The following is a 10,639-nucleotide window of genomic DNA, read 5'->3' on the forward strand; positions in this document are numbered from 1 at the left end:
GGGTGATCGCTCTCAGGCCGTCCCCAAAGCACCGTCGGCCCCCACGGCCGTTGGTCCGGGCGGGGGAGGGAGAAAGTGAGACTGGGTGTCATCACCATCCATTGTCAGGAGGGGAGGAAATTGGAATCCAGCAGCGGCAAGGAGCAGCTGGGCGGTCACATCTGGGAATGCAAAGCCGACCTCCCCCCCCTCCGCCTCCTCTACCTCCTCCTCTCTCACCCCGGATCACTTCCGAAAGCACTTCGGCTTCAGCCCCTGCCTTGGCCAGAGGTTTCATTTTTAACTGAATATTTACAAAAGCTCGAAGCGTGTGAGGGGGGTGGGGTGGGGTGGAAATAGCGGCTGCTTCTTTTCCAGGGATTTATTTCATGGGGATGTGTTCAAGGCAAGAGCGAATTCAGAAGGATATCGACGTCGTGATCCAGAAGTCCAGAGCCGAAAAGGACTGCCTGTTTGCAGGTGAGTTCTCGCCTTTCACAGCCTCGGACCCAGCGCCGCTTCCTCGGCCCGCCCGCCGCCTCCCTTCCCGGGGTTCTGACCGCGCTCTGTGTGGCTGGGGGTAGGCTGCACGTCCCCATTCCGGGGTTCGTTTGGCAACAGCTGCAGCCACGGGAACGGGAGCCAAAAGGGGGAGGGGGTGTCAGGCTCACTTCCCCCCTCCCTCTCTGCCTGGGCAGCCACAGTTCCAGGGCCAGAGCCTGGGTGGCCCGAGAAGGTCTAGGCTGATGGACAGTGCATTCTGTTTTCCGTCTCTCCCCTCCCCCCGCAGATATCGGGGAGCGTCCAAGCCCGTCTCCCCGTTTCCAGCAGCAGTGGCCGAGCCAGGCGGGCTGGACCCGCTGGGTTTGCGCAATGGGCTGAGTGGCAGCGGCGGCGGCGGCCGGGAATGGAGCCCGCTGCGTTGCGCTGCGCTGCGCTCGGGGCTGCGCTCAGTGCTGAGGCCCCCCGGGGGGAAGCGCGGGGCCGAAGGCCAGCCCGGTCCACTCTCTGCAGACCTCTCCACTTGGAAATACATTGCCCCGGAAAGAGAAAGGCTGCTCGGGCTCCCGAGACACCTAGCGCCCCAGCCTGAGGGTCCATTTTGCGCCCCGGGGAGAGGGCTCTGAGGTTGCTCCAGCGGCCGCGAGCCTGACGGGGGCCGCTTCCGGCCGCCCCGCCTGGGAAATTCCCGCCGTTGCCATGGCAGCCGGCACTTGTTGCGGGGGGCGGCCTCCCGCTGTAGTTGGCCGGTGCGAAGTGTCCCCTCTGGCGAGGCCGCCTGCCACCCTCTCAGCCAAGGCCGGCCTTTGGTTTCTGCAGAAACACGGGGCCCAAATCATGAGCAGAGTTAAAAAATTTAAAAAAATCCAAGCGAAGGGTAGCATTTAACAGCACTTTTTGTTTCAGATTTCAGATACTCTGACTCCACCTTTACTTTCACCTACATTGGCGGCCCCAAAAGGTATTTGTGTGTATATATAGAGTAGCTTCATTTCCTGTTCACACGCTTGTGTTTCCTTTGTTCTTATCATGTTCCGTGTTCGGGTTGGGTTTTTTTCCCCCGCTTTGTTGATGTTGTTCTTTCTAAAACCACGTCCCAACAAGCCAGAGGTACCCAGGGCTTGAATGGCGGTGGAGAAATTCGGTTAACTCAAGAGTTTGTAAATCCATGCCACTGGCAGTGAACACAACTCTTTAAGCTCTTGACGTTAAAGCACTACTGTAGTATTTTAGCTCTTGAGGCGTTTTGGGGTTCACGGAGTCAAGTGGGGTACAAAGAAGGAATACTCGGTCTGGAGTGAAATGCATAAGGAGATAGCATGTCACAAAACAGTTTGATTTCAAGTAATCTTGGTGAGCTGAGGATTCGCGTTTCCATGTTTTCTGAAGGTTGATAGCGAAATAAACAGTCTGCCAATTCTCCATACGGTTTTATTTTAATTTTTTTTTAAAGGAATGCTGTTTTGGTTTTCACATTTGGTTGTAGGAAAGAATTTGGAGAGGTGTATTGTTGCTGGAGTGTACGGCTTCTCTGTTTTAGGGAAAAATAAAAAGAGCTGTATTAACAGTTTGAAGGAAACTCATCCTATTTTGTGTTTATCGAACTCGAGTTAAAATGAAAGATAACCATTAAGATGTTTGTTACCTTTACTTGCAAAGTTAGGGTTTTCTCTTTTTTTAGTCCTTTGGGAACATGGTTGTTTAAAAGAGTAGTGGCCCAGTATGAAGATTGTAAGAGATTTAGACTTAAGAGGACTCCCCTGATCCACCACTGGTGACATTTATTTAATATTAGCTCACGTTTGAAAATGTCTCTAAGCTAAGGGAGTTGAAATGTACAATATTTACAAACTTAAAAATTACAAGTGAAGTGTTCTTTTGTAAAATAATTTTTAAAGACCTTGCAATTCATGTGAGCTTTTAAAAAACTTAGGATTTGTGCTACATTTTACTTTTTCCTTACAAAAACCAAAACCCGAAACATTAATTAAAATGTGCTTCGAGAACATTAATAATAGTAATTATATAAGTATATATATAAATATCCTAAACCCCAGACTATTTTGTTGACTTGATATAATAGCAGAAAATGTGACAGTGAATCAGTAAATTTACATGAGTAAGTACTTTTTACGGAGAGAATGAAATTACAGTATGTCTTCGTTTCCTGGAGTATCATTATTTTTTATTTTTAATTAGGAATTTAAAAAAGAATTAAATTAGAGAAGAGTCAAATAAATTGCTCATACATTTAATATCCTTTAGGATTATTTTAACTGTTAAAATATGCTGCTCATAGAGTGTCCTGCTGAAAATATTCCCCATGCATTCAAGTAGATAGCTGCTCAGATGATCAGTTTCCCAGTTGCTGCTATTCATCTAGTGAGAGATAAGGGGCCAGGGAAAATCCTATGTGGGCTTTTCAGCTAACTAGCTTTTTTATTTTTAAAAACTCCCAAACAGACCTGCGTTCTTTTGGCTTCAGTTTAGGTATATGTGGAAAGAGGGAGTTGAACTATAAACACTTCAACTGTAAAAATCTCATTAAGATTCTTGATTAGCAGATTATTGAAGCAATGTTAACATAGCAAATCTTAGAGAAGGTAGAAGGAGCATGCCTTAAGGAGCAAGACCTGGGGTGGTGGTGGAAGGAATAATTAAGGTAACTTTAGTTTTTGGATGCAGGACAAGTATCAGACAAGTTCCAAAGTTGTTCTAAAGTAAAATAAGTTTCTTTTGCTATGTAATTTTATTAAGGGATGGTATTTTCTTTCTATCCTGATTTAAATTCCTGGAACTCTGTCTCTAAAGTGGAGCTGCCTGTAAAAAGGGGAAGACAACTGGTACAATTCCTGGCATGATGGTCTTGTCTTCTTTAAAGCCTGTTAATGATACAACGTACAAAAGGCTTTGTGGTATAGTAAAGATGGCTTGTATCTCTTGGTAGAGAACATTTTCCTGAAATAGTTTTTTTGAAAATGTGTGTGTGTTGTGTGCCTGTTAGTGTGTGTAGTTTCATTGCCTACTTATATTAAAGGCCTTGGAAGTTCTGATGGCCTAGTGAATAAGGATTTGTACTGCCAAACCAAAGGTAAGCATTTAGAATTCACCAGAGGGAGAGATGGACAGTCTGTTCCTGGGCAGTTATGAGTCAGTTCTGATACAGGGGCGCATAAGCACAACATCAGCATATTGACGTCTGGTATTTTATTACCAACTTTTCCATTCTAACAAGGCAGTCAGACATTTAAAAGTAAAATAATACTCTTCTGTTTTGATCTAATGTGTCTGTCAGTTCATAATGTTCAATTAAGAGTGTTATTTCAGGTAAACTAGATTGACTTTTACCATCTGAAGGAAGTGAGAGTCCTGTGGTGAGATAGTATATAATTATCCTGAAATGTATTTTACTACAATTTCATCTAAACCACTGAGAACATGCATCAAGGATAATTTTCAATTCAAGTTGTAGATCAAACTTATTATACCATTTCCTGTCTGACACTTTTCAGTAATGAATTACACTTTGTTCCAAAGATAAAAATTGTGCTTATATACTGTAATTAAAAAACATAAATAATGTTGACAGTCTTTTTTCCTCCCCAAGTATGTACATTTCTTATGGTTAAGTAGATGAGGGGTAATTGCAGTCCTCAGATATACAAAATGTTCGCTGGTATCTGTTCCTCTGTTCCTTGATGTACTTTACTTGATGTATCTGTTCCTTGATGGACTTTAGTTAGGGAGTGAGGAAACTGAGTTAAACCATTTGGAAGACTAATAATTCACTGTTCTCTAATGGGTAGTCTCATAGAATTATTATTTTCCCAACTTTTATATGTGTGAACTCTGGTTCTTGAGTTTTACAAGTGTGTTCAAAATCACCCAGCCAAATGACAGAGCTACCTTTGAACCTTGTTATTTCACAAGCTAAGATCTGTGCTTTCTTTGTATAGGTGTTCCCAAACTTTATGAGCAGGCACTTTTTAACATTAAAAATTATGCAAATACCTACTTGAGAGTTGTAATTTTAGTGTCTGTTGATTAAGAAATGCTTAATGAAGAAGAACACAGTATCTTCAATAATGTTAAAGGTGTGGATTTGGTTATTAATGTTGTTATGTGCCTGCAACTCATAGCAACCTTATGTACAATAGCTCTGAACTCTGCCCTATCCTGAGCCTGCTTCACTGACTCTGACACACCTAACCCTGTTATCCCAGTTAATGTGTCCATCTCATCTTGGGTGTTCCTCTCCTGTGTTGTCCATCTACTCTTCCAAGCTTGTCCTTCTCCAGTGACTGGTCCCTCTTCCCTCTTGACCCCATACCTAAAGTATGTGAAACAGAATTTCAAACTCTTTGCCTCCAAAGGGGAACTTAGTTTCACCCTCTCCAGAACAAACCTGTTTGTTCTCTTGGAGGTCCATGGTATGCTCAATACTCTAGCATCACAATTCAAAGGCACTGGTTTTTCTTCAGTCATCCTTAGTCATTGTCCAGCTCTCTGATGCATAGCAAGTAATTGGCCTGGATCAGGCACACCTTAGTCTCTAGACTGACGTTGGACATACATGGAAAAATTGATTCCATTTATTTTATCTCAGTGGTTCTTTGAGTCTTCAGGTTAATTGCAGTACAGCCGTTAGCAGTTCAGGGCCTTCCTTAGGCTCTTCACCTTTGCTGCCTCTTAATTTTAGAGGGAAGAACACTGATGTGGTAGGGAGCTGTCTTGCCAGGCTGAGGGAACACAGTTTGAATCCATCAGCTGCGCCCCTAGGAGAAAGATGAGCAGTCTCCTCCCATGCACTGTACTGCCTCTGAAAACTCACTGGAGAGTCAGCAATGAGTTGATTACAACTCGATGGTACCTAACAGCAGCAACAATAGAGTATGTAGAACTGAAAGCCAGGAGTTTCAGCTGTATACAGCTATAAGATTATGCAAAAGTTATTCCATCTGTAAAAACTTAGTCATGTTTGTGATCTCCTCTTGTTCTTTTTTATTTCTCTTATTCCTTTCGTCCCTATTGAGCTTAGTAGGAGTAAACTCATTAAAACCAGAAAGGTTCTGGATTTGGATTCTTTGTCTCCAAATTTTAGAATAAAATTTGGATTTAAAGTGGGTTTAACTCCACATGAAATTAGATGTAGAGTTAGGGATGAAGTGTGTGATGAAGGTTACTGAGCTCTTTGAGGGTAACAAGGAAGCATGTTGATTTCCTGTGACCAGTGGTTTACAGAAACAGGGAAAGAGAAAGGGCGACTCAGGGAGCCTGCTTAACAGACCGTTCTGGGATTTACTGATTGTAAGCTTTAAGCAAACAAAAAAAGTATTGTGAAGATACAACACTTAAACTTTAAAAATGGTTAATTATTGTTTTTTGTGGTTTTTTTAAAAATTTAATTTTATTTTATTATTTGTGTGTACCGTCAAATCAGATCTGACTGGTACAGGAGGAGACCGTCCCTCCTTCCCCGGCAGAGCACCTGGTGGATTTGAACCGTGAGCCCTTGGGATTGCAGTGCAGCTTCCTGCCACCAGGCCACCGGGGCTCCCCATAAAAATGGTTAATTAAAAAAAGTAAAAAAATGGTTAATTATTGTGAAAAAAATATAGAAAAATAAGCAAAACCATCAAGGACCAACACTGAATCCATTGGTTATTTCTGTAATGAGGAACTGTCTTTCATCTGCTGCTTTCTGTCAGATGTTGTTCTAAAGCTGAGCATCCAAATTAAGACAGACTGAGAAGAAGGATTGGTCATCCCCTTCTGGAATGAAAGGCCTTCGAAAATCCTGTGTACAACAGAGCACACTTCTTATTACTGTGACGAGAGGGATTGACTCGGGTAATGGGGAAATGTGTGTCTGAATTAGTGAGACTAGCTCAAGATAGGGCAGCAGGGTACAGAGCTGTTGTGTATAGGGTTGCTGTGAGTTGCAAGCAACTTGATGGCACATAACAATGAGCAAAACCCCACAAAATTTCTCCATCTTCTGTTACTTACATGTTCTTTCAGAATTTCTGTTTTATGTGCATATACAGTAATATGCATTTCATATATTACATGCCTCTGGAAATTCAAGGAACTCTGAGAAATGATCGTTATCAAAAGGGTTCAGGTCTTTTGTTCATAGGATCGCTGAGTCGTTTTCAACTTGATGGCAATTAACAACAACAGCAATTTTCTCCAAAGATTGCACTGTATTATTTGAGATGTTACTTTTCTCCACACTCAAGCACATGATGTTAACACATTTCCTTTAGAAATTTTTGAAGAAATCTTTTTTTTTTTTTTGGAACTGAGAACTTTCGAACCAGGAATATAACTATAGTTTCTTGTTTAAACTTTGGCAGAATGTTCAGAGGTGCGTATGTATGCTGTTGTAAGTTGCTGCCAGTTTTGTTCAGCCTTACAGGGTCCCTGTGCACAAAAAGATGAAACACTGCACGATCCTGTGTGAGCCCATTGTTTTAGACACTGTGCCAACCCAGAGACATCAGCTTGTTTTACTGTGGTGGCTTATGTGTCTGTGACGCTGAAGCTGTGCCACTGTTATTTCAAATGTCAGCAGAGTCAGAGTATGCAGCTTTCAGCTGAGCTTCTAGATGAAGAGCGATTAGGAAGGACTAGTCTTCTGGAAGAAAAAATGGCCAGTAAAAACCTTGTGAATAGTAGTGAATATTGGCTACATTTATACATCCCTGATTGTATATATTCATTCTATGTATTTGTGGTTAGGTTGTCATCTTTTTAATGTGACTCCCTGTTGTAGGGCTTTCTGTCCAAGTGAATCAGAGCATCAAGTGCACAGCTCATGACCCAAAGTTCCTCAGAAACACTGTGCTGCTGCCCCTTTCTCGTCAGCCTTTGTACTTAACGCTTGAAACGCTCATATTTATCCTACTTTCATAAATGTCTCCCTATATTTATCCTACCTCCCTACATGTCTCCCTATTTCAATATTGATTCACCCTCATCATTGAGATTTTTCCTAAATCACATTCTCCAATGATAAACCTTTCTGTCATTGTCTTCTCTAATAGGGATATGCTGTGTGTTTCTGAAACTGTCAGAGTGGACCAGCCATTTGATTGGACGACTCTGGCTTAGTCTTTGTGATTTCTCTAGTCCGTAGCACACAAACTGCTTGTTGTTGGGTGCTGTTGACTCAGTTCTGACTCAGAGTGACCTGATCCTATAGAGTAGGACTGGCCCCATAGTGTTTCTTAGAAAAAAGTAGGAGCAGATCATCAAATCTTTCTCCCACCAGCTGTTGGATGGTGAGTTCAAGATGTCACTCTTTCCCTTAAAATGCAAACACTTAATGATTGTGCTTCAGGACTCCTAGTATCGTCTAGTACAGCATAATTTCTCAATAAATGTATGTTGAATGCTAAAGAGAAATGCTTAAAGATCTTCTGGCAGGTGAGAAGTAATTTCCAAATCAGATGACTATGTGTGGAGACATTGAAGCAGTTCAAAGGGAGCCCATAATCTGATGAGAATACTTGCAGTGGAATTTCATGTTGATCCAAGATGATAATCCAGGATGACAAACTGCTTAGCAAAGTTATACCATTGGTCTCTTGAGTCACATGGTCAACATACTTTCGTCAGAGAAACTTAATACAGCTATATAGGATAATAGTGAGCTGTGGAGACTGTGACACATCGGTGTTTGGACTTAAAAAACTATGTAATTCTCTTTAACAAAATCAACAGCATTTTTGTGATCAAGCCAACTTTCTGGGGACTCACTTCCACCTGGGTTCCAGTGTGTAATTTGCTAACTCATGGGATGTTATGGAGAGTGATAATCTACTTAATTGTCACAGTGCAATTTGTAAAATTTTCTTTAAAGTGTGTGTGTATTTGTGTTGGAATGTAGTGGAATGAGGGAGTGCAGAAGTAATTCTATCATTTTAAAAGTAAGATTTATTACTTTTTGCTATGAAAGAAATAAATACACGCTCATTTTAGAAATCTTGGAATATACAATTATTTTAAAATTCTCAAGTACTCCTTAGGGTGTCAGGATGAAAAGAGTGATCATTTTTTCCTCCATTAAAGATTAATGTATTCCTCTTGGCAGTGGTTACTTGATTAGCATAATTATATGTTATATCAACTTTTATCCAAAATATTTTTTTAAGTATAGAAAATTCAACCAAATTAAAAAAGTTCCTTGCTGTCGAATTGGAACAAACTCAGAGCTGTAAATCCCACAGAGTAGATTGTACTTTTTTTTTTCCCTGTGAAGGTCTCCTGGTAGATTCAAATCGCCAGAGAGTCATAGTGTTTGGGTTGTTAGTATGGCTCCCTTACAGACCAGGCCACCAGAGCCCTCTAGGCCACATTTACATTGTTAATAGGCGTTCTGTTCTCTTTATTGAAACAAGTACAAAAGAAGAGACAGTCTTCAAATACAGATGAGTCCCTTTTTTAAATTCACAAAATTTCAGGTGTTTCTGCTATAACACAGTATGCTCATTTCAGAAGAAATTGTGAATTCCACAAAATCAAGCACTAAAAGTAACAGGACTTGGGGGGAAAATGGGAAGAAGAAGTTGATTTTTATTTTTTTAAAAAGGTGTATTGCATGGACCCCTCAGACCCTACGGTAAACTGACTGAGAGAGGAGCAGAGGTGTGAAAAAAAATAGAAAGGCAAATAAGGATGTGGATTTTTTTTACCCCATTTTAAATTACAGTTGTTTTACCTCTTCTCTGTCCTGAATAAAATTTTCTTTGAAAGAGATTTCATTTTTAAATGGTTTTAAAAACCACTGACCTAAAATAACTACCAATTTTACACAAGTGTAACATTATTGAAGCTTATATATTAAAACATATATTTAAACTCCATTTATTTCATCAATTAAGGTGATGCTACTAATGACATTTACTTAGTAACAGTCTGTATGCTGTGCTCTTTACAGCAAAGACAAATTTAGTATGTTGTCTGCTGTTTTTATATTTTACTGCTAAAGAAACTGAGGCTTGGATAGTTGAATTAATTCACAGTTAGCTAGGGATATATTTTAGTGTAAGTCAATGTTTATGTAAGGTTTAAGGGCATTGGTTAAACTGGCATAACTAGAATAGTTGGAAATGTTTGGAGATAGGAAAGTATTGCTAATAGAATCGGCCAAGGATTGCCCTGAAAATACACTGGTTTTAAAGAGAAGTGCTCGATCCCTTTGCTAAGCATAATAATCAGAACATTTTGTACATTGATTGTGGAATCCTTGTTCAAATATTGGGACAGTTAATTTATGTTCTCCGTCCTTTCTGCAACAGTTAAAAAAGACCATTTGAATGGAATTGTATCAATGCTAAAGCGATGGATTGGCAAAGTGACTGTAGCAATGGACTCAGTGTGTTAGAGATGATGAGGATGGCACAGGATAGGACAAGGTTCAAGTCTGTTGTTTATAGGGTCACTGTGAGTCGTACTGTACTTGATGTCACCTAACAACCATAAAAATATAATTCTCTTCTTTGATTTACTCTGATAAATTGCACTGTAGGACTTAAATCTTTGCCTTATGCCTCTGTCAGTGACTTAGTATGGGATTTTAGTCAAGCATTAACATATAATCTTCTCTTTTTCAGTTCCCTAAATTTGTTTTTATTGTTTTTGGTCAAACATTCTTGTAAGTGGTATAGCACTGGTCTGCTATTTGCTGTATAGAGGTAACTCGTGGTTGCTGTGATGCTAACCACTGTGACACTGATGTGTCAAATGCAATAATGGGTACCGATAGTGGACAATGTTTGGTGGAGCTCCCCAGTTAAAACAAGCTTGGAAGCAGGAGTGGAATCCACTTCCGATTCAGCTTACATCCAGAAACTCTATGAACTTGGAGAAACGATGAAAGTTATACAAGTGTTCAGGTCTTTTGTTTATAGGGTTGCTAGGGTCACTATGAGTCGTCTTCAACTCGAGAGCACTAACAGCAACAAAGTTGGTTTTATTTAATGGACCCCAGAATCGACTATTAAGAATTGTGTTTTTTGTTAGTAAAACTTGTCTTCTCAATCTTATTGGGACCTGATCTGTGTTTTCTTTTTAGTTATATTTGAATTCTGGACTCTTCCTGAGTATTTACTATTCAGTGCACCAAAACACATTGTAGTGTCTCCTTTAAAAT

The 10,639-nt window shown here is 40.5% G+C and overlaps 1 protein-coding gene across 4 annotated transcripts in view; it reads left to right on the top strand.

Moving 5' to 3' along the window:
* The window catches only part of PARP8 (poly (ADP-ribose) polymerase family, member 8), a 364,740-nt gene that overhangs the window by 972 nt on the left and 353,129 nt on the right, over positions 1 to 10,639 (top strand). For 2 of the 4 annotated variants that reach the window (XM_006902146.1, XM_006902149.1), the window contains exons 2-3: positions 358 to 459; positions 1,387 to 1,441. In XM_006902146.1, coding sequence (XP_006902208.1) covers positions 358 to 459; positions 1,387 to 1,441 — 157 coding nt within the window. Of the gene's footprint in view, positions 1 to 227; positions 460 to 1,386; positions 1,442 to 10,639 lie in introns of those variants that run through there. The other 2 variants (XM_006902147.1, XM_006902148.1) reach the window with 2 other exon arrangements.

The sequence above is a fragment of the Elephantulus edwardii genome, unplaced genomic scaffold, assembly GCF_000299155.1.
Source record: "Elephantulus edwardii isolate Elephantulus edwardi_28Jun2011 unplaced genomic scaffold, EleEdw1.0 scaffold00373, whole genome shotgun sequence".
Classification (NCBI taxonomy): domain Eukaryota; kingdom Metazoa; phylum Chordata; class Mammalia; order Macroscelidea; family Macroscelididae; genus Elephantulus; species Elephantulus edwardii.